This window comes from Pipistrellus hanaki, assembly GCF_964339955.1.
Source record: "Pipistrellus hanaki genome assembly, chromosome: 2".
Classification (NCBI taxonomy): Eukaryota; Metazoa; Chordata; class Mammalia; order Chiroptera; family Vespertilionidae; genus Pipistrellus; species Pipistrellus hanaki.
Genome location: NC_140504.1, coordinates 9,922,497 through 9,941,016, shown reverse-complemented (window position 1 = coordinate 9,941,016; position 18,520 = coordinate 9,922,497). Strand labels below are relative to the sequence as shown.

At 37.7% G+C, this 18,520-nt stretch overlaps 1 protein-coding gene across 2 annotated transcripts in view; it reads right to left on the bottom strand.

The window, feature by feature from the left end:
- Nucleotides 1-15,428, bottom strand: part of CYYR1 (cysteine and tyrosine rich 1) — a 374,507-nt gene extending 359,079 nt beyond the window's left edge. For both annotated transcript variants that reach the window (XR_014793868.1, XM_084871406.1), the window contains exons 1-2: nucleotides 14,990-15,428; nucleotides 9,962-10,064 (exon numbers count right to left, since the gene is read on the bottom strand). Coding sequence is in view for 1 of the 2 variants with exons in the window: in XM_084871406.1 (XP_084727532.1) it covers nucleotides 9,962-10,064; nucleotides 14,990-15,062 (176 nt within the window). In the remaining variant the exon portion in view is untranslated. The remainder of the gene's footprint in view (nucleotides 1-9,961; nucleotides 10,065-14,989) is intronic.
- Between the last annotated feature and the right edge of the window lie 3,092 nt (nucleotides 15,429-18,520).

Genomic DNA, 18,520 nt, shown 5'->3' with positions numbered 1-18,520 from the left:
GAGGTCTCCAGAATTTATTCATCTTAGATCATTGAAACTTTGTACCCATAAACAACATCTTCCATTTCCCTTCTTCCAATACTTTTAACCTACAAATATCATTCTAGTTGAAGTGAGTTTCATGGAGATAGGACAAACTCTGCCAGTTAAAAATATCCATTCGCTGTCCTTTATTTTAGTTACTGTGTTTTGATCACTAATATAATTATCGATGTCGGATTTAGGTCTACTATGTTATTAATTGCTTTCTGTTTGTTTTCTCAGTTTGTCGTTTCATTGATTCTCCTTTCCTGCCTTCTTTTTAAATTCAATTTCACTGTAGGTTTTTAGTTTATTTGTGTTTTGGGCTATGTGTAGTCTAGAGCGGAGTAAGCAGAGGGGAAAAACTGGTAAACTCATGGCTAGTTAGGTGGTACTTAAATTTTGGTCTTGTTCACTGATCTGCTTGCTATTATTTTATTTCCATATACCTGAAATTGCTGCTCTGCACATTCCTTCCAAATTCCATAGCTGCATTCAGTGGGAGGCAGAGAGTGAAGTATGCTTTTTGTCTCACCCCAAATTGGAGCCAATCCTTTTAACAAAAGGCAATGAAACAAAAACTACTGCAGACACAGTACAAAATACAGAGCATGGTAAGTTGGCTGTTAGAGCCAATAAGCTGTGTAAAAAGAAACTCATAGATTTGATAGACCTCAGTTGATCCTTTGTATGATCAATGATGTTTTATTCAGCATGCCAGTTGGCATTTATTGCCATCACTGAAAATTTATTCAACCTGGCAATTTGCCGATGTAGGTTGTGTATAATGTCATCAGAGGCATGTCATTGCTCATTTCATTCTTCTCAGTCTTCTAAGCACTTGATCTATTGAAAGAACTTCTGATTAACACATTTTCTAAAAATGCCTAATCAGGGTAATTCTAAAACTTTACATGAAAAAGCATGCTCTGGTGTATAGAGTACTGTGACCACTGCTGGAATGGCTAGCTGTTAGACCACTGTTTTGTGTAGAAGTGGTTACTGGCAAGTCGTCAGTAGAGACAAACCATTCGTATGTACAATGTGCACTTCTGAAAAGTTGTGAATAAAATAAATTTTGAACAGTGAATTAACTGGAGTTCTATAATGAATCCTTTGATGAAGCAAATCACTGCCCCCTGATTTTTGGTATTGCATGTGTTATGCTTATATATTTTTGTTTAGACTGGTTTACTCTAATGTACAAGTCAGTCTAGGGCAACAAGGCAGATTTGTCTACTTAATGCACATGACTTTGAGGCCTGCCTTATGCTTCTAGCAACTGCTGGGCAGCAGGACATGCTACCTAATGAGCTACCTTTGCCATCATCAGGCTGCAGTCATATTTGATTCAGTAGATCGCTTGCTTCAGTCATTGCTCAGAGTGCTCTCCTGAGGAGAGATGCCCATGCTTCGTTCTAAACAACCAGGGAGAGAGCCTCACACCCAAAGCTATGCTCTGCTGCTCAGACATGAGCTTTCCAGATGACCTTGGAGGAGTCACTTTGCTCCTCATTGATCTCATTGTTTTCCAAGCTCCAGATGGTTTCATCACCCAATGTTTTCATTAATGACAGAACACATTTCCAAAGCCATTCCGAGTGCTTTTATGTACACATTTTTCTTCTCTTATGTGCACATTTTCCCTCCAGCCTTATTCTCAGGTATAGGTAATATGTTACTGCTATTCCTTTTTTTATATATATATAAATGAATAAACTGAGGCTCGGTGATATTAGGAGAATAAAGTTCACACAGCATAAAAGAGAAACTCACAACTTTTATCAATTGCCCTAAAACCCACTATCACTGAAACTACAGTACTGTGAATTAAGAACATTCACAGAGAGTTGTTTCTTGAAAAAGGGTAAAGCCTATTTACTTAATATACTGCTCAAGATTGCAACTGCATATTGAGTTTTCACCATTTATTGGATAAATTTAAATTCAAATATTTCCCTCTGGGTCAGACTTTGGAGACTGATTTTGTTTCATTTCCGGTGTTTGGAGAGGGAAAATGCTGTATCAACATTATGCAGCTGGTTATTTGCAAACACAGGTAGCACTTATTTTCTCTGCAAAATGCAGCATGGCATAGAGAGAGATTGTTCTGCCTACCTTTTGGGCAGTGTGAATTCATAAAGGGTATGTTTGAGGTAATTTGTCCTATTTTTTTCCCCCTATTTTTGTGGCAAAGGCATAAAAAGACATTCTTCTTGTTGCCTGTAAAATTTTTTCTTCTTCCTTTTTTTTTTTTTTTTTTTTTTTTGGCAAGAAAGAATGTGGACACTGGAAATTCTGTTCATCTTGAGTTACTGTGAGTGAAGGGGGCAAGTGTTTCACCCATGGCATTTCAGATGGAATCCTAGTTCACTGCATGAGGTTACCATTGCCCTCTGACATTGTCATTTGTCATGTGTTCATCCTAACATTTTACATTTGGGAGGCAGCTGCATGTTGTGTTCTGACCGGCAGCTGCCCATCAGATTTCTGCCAATAACATGGGATAAACATCACTCTGTGTGTGCATAATTTTTCCTTCCACAACATTGTCAATAAAACATTTTATTTCCAAAAGTTGTGCAACTGAATATAGCAACATCCTGTTGCCTGAATAGTCACAGCAGGCAGATCACACTTCCTCATTGATGGACCACACTCTAATATGCACTAAGTCAGTGAACCATGACAACAGGTAAAAATCATTATAACTACATTGGCATTTGAGTTCTAATCTTATTATCTGATTATAACTTTATTGTCATACAAAGTGTGACTAGAAAGTGGTCACTGAATCAATCCATGGAAGGATACCTGATATGTATTCTGTGAAAATAAATTCTAACATATTCCAGTTCCAATTTGATTTTTCTAAGCAAATAGATATCCACATGATACATATTTATTTAGAACCCACAAAATGTCAGTTTTTCATGTTTGATAGAGGATTGGTCTGCATTTAGTGGCACATCATCGATTGCTGAGTTAGTCGGGCTCTGTACCTTCCTTCAGCTGTGGTTCTCAACCCATGGGTTGAGAACCGCTAGCAGGGTCGCCTAAGACCATTAGAAAACACAGATATTTACATACGATTCAGAACAGTAGCAAAATTACAGTTATGAAATAGCAATGAAAATAATTTTATGGTTGGGGGTCACCACAACATGAGGAACTGTATTAAAGGGTCGCAGCATTAAAAGGTTGAGAACCACTGGTCTTGAGTGTGGAAGGTCAGACAAGTAATTTAGGAACTTGAATAAAGTCATAAATAATAAAACGGTAGGTAAAAGATTATGTATGGCAGCATATAAGAAATAATTTAATCCAGTTATGGAGGGTAAGAAAAGGCTCACCCCAAAATATGGTTTTAGGACCTCATAAGGTCACATATCAATGAATAGTTTCCATTCTCCAATCCCGAAAGCTGCAGATTTTCAGGAGCTGATGGAGAGCAGCAAGAAGAGTCGACCACATGAATTTTTAAATGCCAGCTCATTACATAGTAGCCATGTGAATTTTGGGGGGAAAAAAAAAGTTCCCTAATTCTGAGCCTCAGTTTCTTTATCTGTATAGACTGGAGTAATAATAATACTTAGGTCGTGAGGGCTACTCTGAAGATTAATAAACTAATATAACCTAAGCATCTGGGACAGAAAAGGGATAAATAAATGGTAGTTCCCATGACGTTCATAATCCTTGCCATCACCAAACAGACTCTTACAATATCCAACTCTGATTTCTGTCTAAGGTAGCCCCTAAACCCTAGAATATATGACCAGATATGATTGCGTACAATCAGAATACTGGAAGATGGGTGCTCACATCAGCTGCTTTTTTATAGCAATATACACAATTCACACTGAACTAAAAGACCAGCAATTTTATTTTTTTATCTATATATATAAAAAGCCAGCAACTGGAACACTGGAGCGAGTGGAACAACTGGTTGCTATGACACAGTGTGGTCGGCCTACTGCCCTCAGCCCTTTCCCTCCAGCCAGCCCACCTCTGATCTGCTCCCCTACCCCAGGGTTGGGGCTGGCCAACCTCCCACAGCCCTCTGTCCCCCTCCACTGGCCTGGCCTGATTGACCCCCATTGGGGCAGGCCCACCAGACCCCACCCGCTTATGAATTTGTGCACTGGGCCTCTAGTATAATATAAAACACAAAAAGTGCATAGAAGAAAATAAAGTCATTTACTAGTACTATTCCTACTACCATAGGACATGTCTTCAGGCTTATTAGTGAAAGACAGATTGATTTTCATAGGGGTGAAGGAATTTTGAAAGGATGGAGGTCACTTGAAGGAAATAGATGTAAAACAATTTTCAGGAAGATGATCAAGTAACTAGAGTAGAACATAGAACATCTCTGTGTATATTTATAGAAATAAGTTACTGAGACTATTTCCTAAAAACTTAATCTATGCCTTCCTAAAAACAAACTATGATTTTGACATTAGTCTTAATTTGCAAAGGCAATTCTGATAGAATTGAATATAGATTTGATGGAGCAAAATTTTAAACATTTAATAACATAAAGTTTGCTTTTAATAACATAACCCATAAAATGTAAGTGTATGTAAGTTTCTGAGAATCACTGACTTTCTTCTTATATTAAAAATTAGAGGTCTGGTGCATGAAATTGTGCATGGCGGGGGAGGGGGCGGTTATTCTCAGTCCAGCCTGCATCCTCTCTAATCTGGGGCCCCTTGGGGGGTGTCTGACTGATGTTTAGGCCAGATCCTATAGGCAGTCAGACACCCTCTCACAATCTGGGACCGCTGGCTCCTAACTGCTCACCTGCCTGCCTGACTGATCACCCCTAACTGCTCCCCCTGCCAGCCTGTCCCCCACTTCTGGCCTGGTCACTCCTAACTGCTCCCCCTGCCGGCCTAATTGCCCCATGCAGCCCACTGCTCAGTCATTTGGTCATCTCTCACTAAGGCCCCTGCCAGCCTGGTTGCCCTACACAGCCTGTTCGGTCGTCTGTTCGATGGTCACTTAGGTATATATATATATATATATATATATATATATATATATATATATATAATTTGTTAAAAATATATGAACTTGATTTACATTTATTTATCTTTATGTCATTTATTTACATTTATTTATCTTTATGTCATTTATTTACATTTATTTATCTTTATGTCATTTATTTACATTTATTTATCTTTATGTCATTTATTTACATTTATTTATCTTTATGTCATTACTAAAACAAAAATGAGACTCCCACAGACTTTGATTTGCTTAATATGCTCATCCCAGAAGTGTTTTTCTTCCTGAGTACTAAGAAAATTTAAATTTAATTAATTTAAATGTTTTTACCAATGCCAAAGGCCTCTCAAAATGCATTATGCTTCTGTCAGTATTTGCATAGCCTCATATGTTTTATTCAGAATGCTCAGCTACTTAATGAGCATAGAACCTCAAATGCCATTTGAAAATATGAAACCTTTATCTTTTAACTTGGTTTTGCTTTCATGCATAACATCACTCTAAAACCACAGTTGTGATATTTAGTAGCTGTCTTTGCAAAACTGCAGGCAATACATCTTTCACGTTTCATTGAGAGGAAAAGAACCTTAATCCCACCAGGATCTCCATTATTAGTTCTTCCTCTTGATTTTTTTCCCCATGGGGATTTTGAGTTGGTCAGATGTCTCTCTGACGAATCCCTAGATAGACCTGCATCTTACAAAGGAAAGCTGGAAGAGCAAAAATCTATTTTTGAGGAAGGGGATTAAATCTTACTTCTTGTCATCTGGCTCACTGTGTCCAACCCAGTGATTAGTGCTTCCTATTCAATATTGTACAATTATTCTCTTACTTACGTAGTAGCTTACCTTCACTTTCAGTACTCTTAACAATAATTAGCCACTCATCTGGGTCTTTATTCCCTTGAATTCTACTAATTCTAAAGACTATTGTACAGACCACATCTTTACCCTGGATCCTCTCTCTCTAGGGAATGCCAATTCAATTTCATCAGCAGCAAAAATTGAAATAGCCTATTCCATATTCATCACAGATATTTATCTTCCATGGACAAGAGTGGCTGAGTGAGATGTTTGAGAATCAATTGGATGAGAAATTGTTTATTTCTTGAATTGGCCCGATTCTCATTTTCAAGCATGGTGAGGCTTTAATCTTCAGGTAGTTGCTTTTATGATTTTAAAAAAAATGTCGAAAATGGCAAAATGATTCCAAAGTCACACATTCTGTCATAAACGGTTCTAAAGACTGTAAGAGCTCAAATGTGTATTCCAAATCTTTTCTCTATGGAATTAATAATCATCATTATTTGTTACCTTTTTACCTATGTCCCTGTTTCAGTGCTAAGAATTTGTCCTTTCTTTATAAAACCAGCTATCTTATTTCTACAAAAATACTGAATTATTTTGTTTCAGTTGTGGTAGGCCTGACCAATAAATGTATAAAATCTACCAATAAAAGTATGCAAAAGTAAGAAGTTCTCTTTTGCCTTACCGACCTATTTTTATGTTATATTAAAAGATTACCCTTACCTATCTAGCAATGCTGAGCAACATGGTTTTTTACAAACTAGTCATTTCCTTTCTTATATCTTTGTTTTGAAAACATAAGATCATCTGTCTAGAAGTGCTTATCTTTTTTTACTGTCCATTTGTAAATAAAGTTCTTTCAAAGTTCTGTTCAAATTTTATGTTTATGAGGCTTTCTCCAAACATTTTCCTACACACATACATGAGCGCGCGCGCGCGCACACACACACACACACACACACACACACACACACACATTATGCACTATTTTCTCTCTTCCTGACCCTCCAATAGCACACCATGGATTAGTTCAACAAATTAGAATTTTTCGTTTACATTCTCTTTTCTTATTATATTAGAAGATCCTTGAGGTCAGGGTATTCCCTTTATTCATCCTTGATAATCTAGCTCAGTACTGCCATGGTTATGGGCATACACTATGTATTTGTAAATAATTGATTGCATAGTATATGCTGACTTCTGTAAAATTATTCTTAAATTCTGAGAAATAACTACTATTGTTCTACAATATATTGAAAACATGATCTGTGACCATAATGGTTTAAGTAGAATATTCTATTTTAAATAGACTTACGTTAAATAGACTTACAGTGGTGATCAAGCCATTACTTTATATACCTGAAACTAATACAATGTAATATGCCAATTATATCACCATTAAAAAGTTATATATACTATTGTAAAACTTTAATTTTTAAAGTTTTCCAGGAGATACAAGAAAATTTTAAAGTTACTAACCACAGAAAGAATAAAGTGGGGGAAGGGCGGAGAGTCTCAATTTATTTGTGAAAATTAACTCATTCATGTAAAATATCAGTAAAATAAGGCTTTTTAACTACAAGGTAAAAAGAAAGTTGGCTCTTGTCATCTCTTCAAAATGCACCTTAATGGTTAGTCTGCAAAACAGGGCAGGGTTGCACTAAAGAGAATTCAGGGTAAAACATGTGAACTCCATTATTTCAGAGGGTGACTAGGGAGAGCACTCAGTGACCAGGATACGTGTTCCAGACCTCACCAGTTACCGACAGTCCAGAATGACCCAGATTGAATTTTGGGCTCTTTTTTAGCTCATTTTAAGCTGAGCCAAGATATTTCCTATTTTTAAACAGGCAAAAATAGAAGCGGCTTTATAAAGTTGTTCATTTATGAGACAAAGCATCCATTGTGTTTATTGCTTTCTTCCTTATTACTTTTCTGATAACCACAAAGATTTAATTTTCTGTTAAGATGATTAAAGTGATTTTGCTAAGAATGTGTCTAGATGCTTGGAATAGAGAAAGCATGGCTTCTGAGTTCCAAAATAGCTGTATTTGAAGGCATGTGCATGAAAGAACCTTCGTAAGCATTCTTGGACTGATATTTTTTCTCTCAACCCCTCCACCCACACCCAACTTAAAAAAAAAAAAAAAAAAAAAAAAAAAAAAAAACAAACTTCGGGTGGAGTTAAGAACTCTTTTCAAATCTTAAACAATAACTGGAAATCCTGAAAATGTATTCTCCTTTATCCAGTGAGAAAAACATTTTAAAGAACCCCCTCCTTTTCCCCCCTAAGAATTGTTTAGCAAGGGATTTACTTTGGGGTTTCTATTTTGAACAGGGAATTCAGTGTTAACTGCCTGAAATACAATGCCATCTGTATTTATTTCCCTCAAAGACAAAATCCATTTCCCCCCAATATTATAAGTACACGGCCCTAATAAACCAGGTAAATATATCAACTCAACTACTTCTTTAATTCAATGGTGAAATGAGTGACTTAGAATATGCACCATGAAGATGTGAATAAGATTGCAAATGAAAATATATCAAGCACGCCTAAGCTTAATTTTTAAGTATTCTGATTAGTAAATTATGTCTCATATATATATTTCCCAGGGTGGCGGGACCTATTAGATGAGAGAAAAGGGCACAGAGTATGGTATAGTCAGTGGACAGGGAAATGGGTCAGGAACCAGGAGGCCAAAGAACCACAGAATCACTTTGATGCCAGGTTCCTCAAATGTATGCCACCTGCTGGGATCACTCACCCATCTACCTAGCACAGCAGTATCTGGCATGTGGAGACCACTCGAAAATAACATTGGAACTCAGTCATAACGTAGTTTAAATATGAAGTGATGTATAAATGTGCAACATCTTTATACACTTATAATTAGGGTATCCTGAGCTAATTCCTGTGACTATCGTCCTGACCATTTTCTAATATAAGAAGGAAACTTCATATATTTCCCACCAAATCTTCCATGAAAAATAAAATAAAATATTTTATTTATATGCACATCAAAAATGCTTTAAGTTCTATCCCTTGATTTTTATTACAGCCTGACCTTTCTTACATAACCATGACATTCTTTAAGAGGAACTGGAAGTCTGATGCTTGTTTCTCTCATTCAGAGACATGATCTCTAATATCAGCCCCAACATTGAGTCTAGAAAGTTTATGTTATAGCAGGTTTTCTATTTTCGGGAAAGGGAAGTTGAGTTGTATAGCATCTCAATGGACATCCTTTAGTGCCTAATCTTTCCTGGTTCTAAGTAAGCCTATAGGGCATGAGTGAAGCCACAGCAGGACAGCGATCAAATCATCCTGATGTTCACATGACAAATAAAAACTAAGGAGATCAGGGGCCAGAATCTTGGCAGCTATCTGAAAGACACGGGCGATTCTGACTCAGAAAAGGCTTACCTTCCCAATTCTCTCCCTTTAATTTCTCACCGTGACGGTGTGTGGAGAGACACTGAGAGTTGTATACTTTTAAGACACAGAACCCTGAAGGCAGTTCCTGCTTCCCCATTTCCCTGTGACTAGAAGCATCTCTAAAATAAAACATGAGTTCGTTATGGAGAAATGCTTAACGCAGGCTAAGTGTGTATGTCTTACTGCTTTTCGTAGCTGGTTATTCCTTTACATTGCTGATGCCCAGACTATCTTGGCTCCAAACTTCTTTCCTAAAGTTGCTTTATATGCATTACATAGAAAATTGACATTTCATATCTCAGTTGTTTTTATTCATAATGTCTCTATCTACCGAATGACAAATACATGAATGGCAAAATAAACTGGCTATAATTACATGACAAATTCTAACTTATGAATTTTTTAATAAAGCAGACAGCCTAATTTGCAACGTTGAAAAAGATCAGTAATATGAATAGTTCTACTTAAAACATTGTTATTATTTTAAAACACAGATTAAGCAACAATGAAGGCGATTTATTTTATATATTAACTTGTACATTTTGTACTAGAGAGTGATGAGGATTTATATCTACAATATAGATTTTCTGTCAACAGCCTCTCTTAAACATTTCTTGCCCATAACGGTGCATTTTGAAACCATATGTGGACATGAGAAATGTTGCCAAATTTGACCACTACTCACGAGAGGATATTCCCAATATAGGCGTAGTAGGAGCAACAATAGGGCGTGGTCCCATCACAGCAGTAAGATCTGCAGTCTTTGCCACACTGAGCAAGACAATTGTCTACAAAAATAAAAACAACATGTCCAGTTACAGTTCTGAAATCACAACTTCATGAAAAATTATCCCACTTCATACCTTAACCATTCCTCAGTGGATTTAGATTTTTGTTTTATGTATGTAGAATGGTAAAACATTTGTAAACATCTGAACGAATCTTCCTTCTCTAATAGATAGAAAGCTAGGAAAGGCTAAGACCATTCTTTGAATCATCTGCATTCAAGACCATAGTTGGTGGTCAGAATTGAATAAGACAACGAAGGGAGGAATGAATGACCTAACTAATCCGTCATTCAATTTGTCAACTGAGTTCTCATAATTATTTTTAAATGGTAAAGTCTGTTGACTTTAGGGTATTACTCTCAACTTTATTTAATGGAACGTGTTATTGACATGAATAAAGTCAACTGGAAATAATTTAAAAATAATGCACAATGATCACAATTTGCTTATATATGGTAGCACGAATAAGTCTGCATATCCTGTCAATGTATTTAGATTAGAAAATAAGAAATTTCCCTAGATAATTAACTTGTGAAAAATTAAGAGTTTAATGTCAAGTTGAAGAATCAATGAACTATGAAACAGCACTCTGTGATGGGGGAAAGTATTTTTTTTTTTTTTTTTATTAAAAATGACATGTTGGAGCTAACAAAACAAAATTATTATCTTTTTTGCCACATGCTTTTGGTAAGGAAAAATATTCAAAAAACATTGAATAAAAATTACCCTGGCTTTTTAAAAATTCTTTATTCCATCTACATAATTTATGTTTAACACGTTAAGGTTACCATTTAGTTATGGTTAGTGTTATACACTATAATGGATATATGAGTTTCAGGTATAGTGCTAGGAAAACATTAAGTACAGCCTGATCATTTAAGTTAGATGTTCAAAAATCACAAAATAAGTCATTTCCAACTCAATCTCTGAAGGTAATAACAACTTTCTAAATTATGTAAGTCTTTTGCTTTTTTGTTCAAGTCACATAAAAATATAAGGTGTCATGTCCAAATGATTTATCTAGAAAGAAAAAAAAATTTATTTTGCTTTTAAATCACCTCCTTGCCAAGATGAAGTTTTACAAAAGGATGAGACCAAAGAGTAGCAAAATTCATTCACCTTTATCAATAATGTGTGGCATTTGTGGAACAAGAAAAAAGTTCACATATTCTTTCCCTCAACTTTATTTCTAACTTCTAAATGAACACACTTTAATGTCTTCTTCTGTGATGAGGTAAAAAGAAATGAGGGGGCAGAGGGAATAGTTACCTTTGTGAGATGCAGTAACTCTGCTTAAATTTACTTGAAAATTTTGAAGACAGAACCACAATCTAATGATTTATTGACTTATGCTTTTTGCAGAATGCATCAAACTTTTAAAGGCTATTTATTTTCTCACTTTCCCAGTGAATGTTTACTGCTCTCATTTTTCGTGCTGTTTAATTAATTCAAATATTTAGACTGCTCAGTGGTCTCAAGTGTTTAGCAGGAATGTTTTGCTTCATGATCTTAAAAGCTGTAAAAGACACTGAGATACAGGGAGACCTGCTTATGCTGGGGGAAAACAACCAATATCTAAGCAGCGTTAGGAGGTGCCTTTTCAATGACATCCAGGGCAGTGATCTTACTAAGCACTCCATGAATATCAAAGACTCAATTACTACTATTGTAAGGACATGCTGATATCAAAATATTTTGAGCCAATGGGACAGGAAACCAAGCCCAAGATCTTGCAGCCAAGAAACTGGCTTTTACCTGCAGCAAACATCTCCACCATGTCACACATTGTTCATGATTTTTATGGCATTTTCCAGTGCTCCTGTCTACTTCCCAGAATTAAACGCCTGAAAAGGGCAGATTTAATAGCCCGGCAAAAACATTCACAACCATGACATTTCCAGACCTCGGTTCCAACCACACCTCATAGCTTATTTTGATATGTTAATTGCTTTCTCCACTTTATTTGAGACTAATTCTACAAAGATCAGAGTTTGAACAATAAAGAAGCGTTTTCTCACTTGTAAAAAAAAAAAAAGGAATATTTTTATTGTCTTCAGAAAATAAGTAATATTGCTCCAAATATTCAAGTAATATCCTTGAAAATCAGCCAATGCTCAGTGTCTTTAGTTAAAGGCACTAAGATTTGGAGAAAGATTCCCTACCCCCACCCTACCTTAAAGAATGAGTCCTACAGGAAAAACAGCATCTGGCTGCAAAGATTGGCTAAAAAAAAAAAGGTTCTTATAAACTACAGTTAAGGATAAGAGAGGAAGGAAAGGGAGGGGACAGAAGTCACTCTAGCTGAGACTGCAAAGGCAAAACCTTGGCCAAATCCTGTCTTTGTAGCCTGTCCTGGGCATTGGATAATAATGCAAACACTTCATGGGGTCTCATTCCAGAAGTGACTCCACAATACAGTGTGACGCTTCAGGTATGGGAACTTGCTCGTATTTCCTTAACAAATGGACCAGGGATTGAATGCATTTGCTTTGAGGAAAATAATTCAAGTTATGGACAACCCGTCTACTTGTGTTTTCATCCCATTAAAACTGACAACTCATTTAGCAGGGTGTCTGAATGATTCTTACTACTGCATGTTCCCTTATCTCATCTCAATCCTCACTTCCAGCCCTAACTCTTACTTCCAACCAAACTGAATTGCCTCTTTTTGCAAAGACACATCTTGTGGTTTTTGCCTTGCTGCATACCATGTCCAATTACTCCATCTCCTATGTCCAAGACCCCCTTATCTTTCAAAGGCCTAGTTCCTAAAAGTCCTACTCAATTCAGTTTTTTGGAAACAAATATTGATTGCGTTCCACTTATGGGCCAAGCATTTTTCTAGTCTCTGAGACTATTAAGCTGAGCAAAACAGACATCATTTTACACTCCCAGGCCATAAATCAGACCCTCTCCTTTGAACACTGACAGCACGTGATTGTACCTCTGCGTCTTGGCTAGGAGGTAGTGTGTCTGTTAGCATTTGGGTAACAGATACATTACCTCCTAGCCAAGACTCAGAGAATGGCCTCTGTCCTATGTGTCACTCAGCAAATATTAGTTGAACGAATATGGAAAGCATGGAAAAGCCTCTGATATAAAGAGTTCAGGAATTAACACCGAAGAACAGATTAACTCAGCATTCCTTACCAAAGACCATAAGTCAATCTCATATTTTTTGGCTTCACATTGTGTGCTTTGTAGCTCAGCAGGGAGAGATGGGGAAAGAGAGAAGAAACGGATGGAGAGAAAACTTTCTGAACTAATCAACCTGCTGCTTAGGTAGCTCTGCGGGCTTCCTGAACCTGGGGAAGGGAACCAAGAGAAGGAAAGTGTGCACATTAGAAGCCTTCTCTTTACCACAGAGTACAGAATCAGACAAAAGAATCAGAAAGGGTTGTTATCAACGGTGTGGTTGAGTAAGAGCAAATGAGGTTATTACGGTTGCATTTGCTGTGTTCGATCTTCTTATTTTTGTTTTCTCTTGATAAAGGGAAGACAAATTCTTTCCTTCTCTTGGTAGGAAAGAATTAGCATTACTTCAAATAAACGAATAAAGAGCTAAAACAAATATGAATGCAGTCGATTATGTTAGTCCCTCAAGTTCTGAAACCTGGCATGATTTAAGTAAAAGAAATACGTGTAAACAGACTAGAATGTAAATTCTCCTCATTAGACAGAAAGTGCTTTTCCTACTTTTATAAATTTCTTCATTTTCCCTCCAAGAAAATACCTTTGCACTAACTTACGGAAACCACTGATTTGCATTTAAATAAACAGACTGAACATTTCCATAGGAGTTATTGTGTGTCACTCCGGGCAAAGTTGAAAGAGGAATTCAAAGCTTTTGATGTGCAGATAATGTTGCAGAACTCTTCATTTCAGCTCTAGTAGCTTTATAAATGCTTCAAAAAACAATCTTTATATATATTAAAGAGTAAATCACACTGCTATACACGAATCTAGTATCGTAAGATCATGGGTACCAGCCTCTGGTTTTCCTCATGGGAAATCAGAGACGCGGAAAACATCTTGCAAAACACTTTGCTTTTAACTTGTATTGTGACTAGAAAACAGATGCAAAACCCGTGTGCAATGAACTTTGGGCCTGAGTAAGGAATGAAAGGCCATGTCACGGGGCTCCATAGCAGTAGCTGGAGCAGAAAAGCACTTTGCCTCCTCAGTCTTCAGCAATGCGCCCTGAGAGGAATGAGGAGGGGAAGGAGGTGCCTTCATCTACAAACCAGGCTCAGCAAAAATCCACGAAAACAGACTAGACTCCAGGTGGATGAATGCCTCTCAAAAACCTTACCTTTGACTTCAAAGCACCCAATTGCCCAGGCGACTGCAGGAGAGAATCACCTTCTAAAGAATAAAAACAAAAGCCTAGGGGTCTTTATTTCCAGGAGGGAAAAAGCGGAATATTCAAAAGGGTGGAGAGGGCAGTGCGCAGCCTGCAATGAAATGCAAAAGCCACCGCTAGATTCACGGGAAAACTTCAGCAAGGCTGCTTCGACTTCAGGCCTTCGGGTGCTTTTTAAAAATGTTCTCCTTCCACCCCTGAGTCCCCAATTCACCCAGATTCCTTAGATGGATACGGATACAACCAGAGAATGTTCCGCTACGTTTATGCAGAGAGTAAAATCCCCTACGTTTGGGGCTGGGGGCTCCAGGTTGCTTTGTGCAGAAAGGAAAAGAAAAGTAAGGAAAAGCAGGGGAACTTTAGGGGAAAGGGCACGATCAAGGGAAGGAACAAAACCAAACCTCCTGCAAGTGGAGTCGAGGGTCCCAGTCCCCACACTCCCCACCCGGAACCACATCATCTCTGCGCTCCAGGGCATCCACTCAGATCGCGTGGCCCCAGTGGGACCCCAGCGGGGGCCCAGGGCCCCCATTCCTCTCCCCCTCCGCCCCGGGCCACTGACCTGCGACCACAAAGAGCAGAACCAGCTTCGGAAGCGAGACCCCTGGACCGCCGGGCCGCCTTCGCGCGTCCATCCACGCCGGTGGCCGGAGGGTGCGCGCCGGGCCAGCCGGACGGACGGACAGACAGACAGGCTGGAGCCGGCTGGGAGCGCCAGGAGAGCCCGGAACGGGAAGGGGATGGAGGAGATGATGGAGGGGATGGAGGGCGGTCGGTCAGAGGGAGCCCGCGGTGCTCCCGGGCGGGGGGTCACTGCGCAGAGACCTGGCCATGGCCCGGAGCCGCAGAGGGGAGCCCGGGGACTGCACCGGCCGGGCTGGGGCCGAGGGCTCTTTGTCCTCCCGGGGGGCCCTGGCGGCGGCGGGAAGAGGGGGACGATCTTATGTCCTGGGCCACCTGGGTTCACATTTCATCGCCGACTCCTCCCCACGCCCCAGTTCTTCCCTCCATGGTGACCCCGGAGCGTGGCCCTCTCCTGGAAGGAGGTCTGCTAACCCTGGGCTCAGGCTGTTGCTATGGAGTTTGGCAAGCTCCTTTTTCTCTCTGACTTCCACTCCTCCCCCCCAACCCCCTCCTTCCTTTTGAAGCAACAGATAAGGATGAAGAATCATATATATATATGATTGGTGCCTCGCATAACGAACGCCTCACACAGCGAACTTTGGACAGGTTTTTCATGAAACCATCGGCCAAAAAGCAGAAAATGGATGAAGATGTGCAAGATTCGGTAGACTCTACTTAGTCTGTCTTAAAATTAAAAAAATGTGTGTTTTTTTTAAAAAAAAATATGTTTTTAGATGTATCTAAATAAAAATATGTCATCTTAGCATATTTTTTTTATGTCATCTTAGCATATTTTATGCTACAGAACGAATTATTTTTTTTAACATGTATTGTTATGGGAAAACGCGTTTCACATAACGAACTTTTCGCATAACAAGCTTGCTCCTGGAACGAATTAAGTTCGTTGTGTGAGGCACCACTATATATATATATATATATATATATATATATATATATATATATATATATAGTTTTTAAACAAATGAAAAGCATTTTCAAGGTGGAAACCATTGGACAAAAAAAAGGTAGTGATGACAATGCGGGAGAATTGGAAAGCACACCTCCAGTATATGGTAGTTCCACTGAGAGCTGTAAAAAAATGTTTTTTTGTTAAACAGCCAAAGCGTTTCCCACAAAATTAGGAAAAAACAACAAAACAAAAATGCACACCGTGGCCACTACTGCTTGATAGTGCTCTGAAGTTAGTGGCCTATGGGATTAGGCAAGAGGAAGAAAATGGAATTATAAAAATTAGAAGGAAAATGATCACTTGCTGATGATGTGCTTCTTTACGTAGAAAATCAAAGGATAAACTGTAAAGCTCTACACTGGAGTTGAATGACTAAAAATTCAATAGCATTCTTTTATGAAATGAAAAGTCAGTTGGAAAGTTCTGTAATATGCACGAAGGCACTAAAGACAAAAGTAAACAGAGATACTTCTTTTGACGGAAAAATTCAACAATATGAAGATATCAACTTTCTCTAGATTATTCTATAAATCTGGAAATCAAACTGAACTCAGTAATAATACCAATATGAATTTTTTTCAAACCACTCTGATTTTAAAGATTATAAGAGAAACTAAACATGTAAGATCTATTAAAAATGAGTAAATGAGCTGATAAAAATATTTCACAAGAGGATAGGCAAAATAAATATTTCAATTAATTAAACAGAAGTTCCCAATTTACATTGTCCTAAAATAATATTGGCTTAATTTACATTTTGGCAAAGGATACCAATCATCCATACTTTCACCTTTTTCTTTTCTTTTTTGAGGTAGATGGTGTACTTTCTCATTTATTCTTTGTATGCATACATAACTTCCCATAGTTGAAGTGTAATGTCCGCTCAATGTTATGTACTGACTTTTTTCAGTTAACATTGTATCCTAAACATTTTCATTATTTGTATCATTTCCATAATCTTTACAGTCAGTAGCTGCTTCCAATTCCATTAGGTTGTTTCAGCATACTTTATTTAGCCTTTATTTATTGTTGCTCTCCTCTTCTTATAGTTCTGTCCATTTCCATCTTCTCACAGTCTATCAGTCTTCCAGATTAATTTTTTAAAAGTAATATCAGATCCCCCATCCCACTGATTGAGTTAGTGAGTGGATTTCCTTTTTCTTTTGAATAATATTCAGACCCCTTACCAAAACTTACAGTGCCATGTACAATTTGGTTCCCGTCTGTTTTTCTGATTTCTTATCCCATGTTCACCCCTCCTTTCTGTGATCTGGCCATAAGGGCCTGTTGGTGCTTCTCAGGAGAAGTCCCAGTGGTTTTCTTGCCTCAGAACCCTAGCTCAGGCTACCCCATCTCTCTGCAGCAGACCTCTCCCCAAATCTTAACCTTTGAGTTCACCTAAAAGGTCACTTCTTCAGATTTCTTCCTTGGTCACCCTCTGTTATTCTCAATTAAAACACTATATTAATTTAATATGACTTCCAGGAAATTCTGATGTATATTTAAATTTGAGAACCATTTGTCTAGAAAATTGCTTTCCAATGAAAATATCACCTGAGCCACATACGTATTTCAAGTTTCCCATAGCCATGCTAAAGAAGTAAAAAATGAAAGAGTGACATTAATATAAAGATATATTTTATTAACTTTGGTCTATCCAGAATATTATTGTAACATAATCAGCATAAACAATTATTGAGATATTTTGCATTATTTTTTTATTTTGTCTTCAAAATCCTATGTGTATTTTACATATAACATCCCGTCTTAATTTAGATACTAAACTTCTATCAGAAAACCAGATCTAGATTTTGATTTTATAAAATTTACAGTTATAAAAGTAGATACACATACCAATGTTGTTCCAAATATACCTAAAAAATTTTTAATAACAGAATGAAGCAACTGATTTGAGATTTTAATTTAAATTCATAACAAATTTAGTAAATCCGTTGCTCTAACCACATTCTGAGAGGAGCCCAAGAGGTGCATAAAGCTATTAGCTACCATATTAATTGGCACAAATCTAGAAAATGCCCAAATCGTACCATACAGACACTTACCTAAGGACTCTGCCTCTTGGGCACCAAGTACAACTACAAGAATTTCATTACTGGTCTGTCTCTGGCCTAAGTGACTTTTTTTTTTTTTTTTTTTTTTCAATACCACAGCACTCACAAAAAATATAGATCTCTATGTGTCTTTGTCTTTATGGAACTTCCTTATTTATTTAATCTCTTATCAGTGCATGTGACTGGAAGGGCCATAGTCACATCCCTGTGATCCAGCTGCAAGAGAGTCTGGGAAGGGTGGTGGCAAGCTGGTAGAGGTCAATGGAAGAAAAATGGTACATACATAATACTTTCAACAAAAAAGAATTTGGAAAAAATAAAGAGAGAGAGTCTGGGGGTGTTGAGTTTTGACATCTTCCTTGGGGAGGCTGGCTTATGTAGAAAATTTGCAAAACACTGGAAAGGTGCTCTGAGTGCTGGGCAGTCA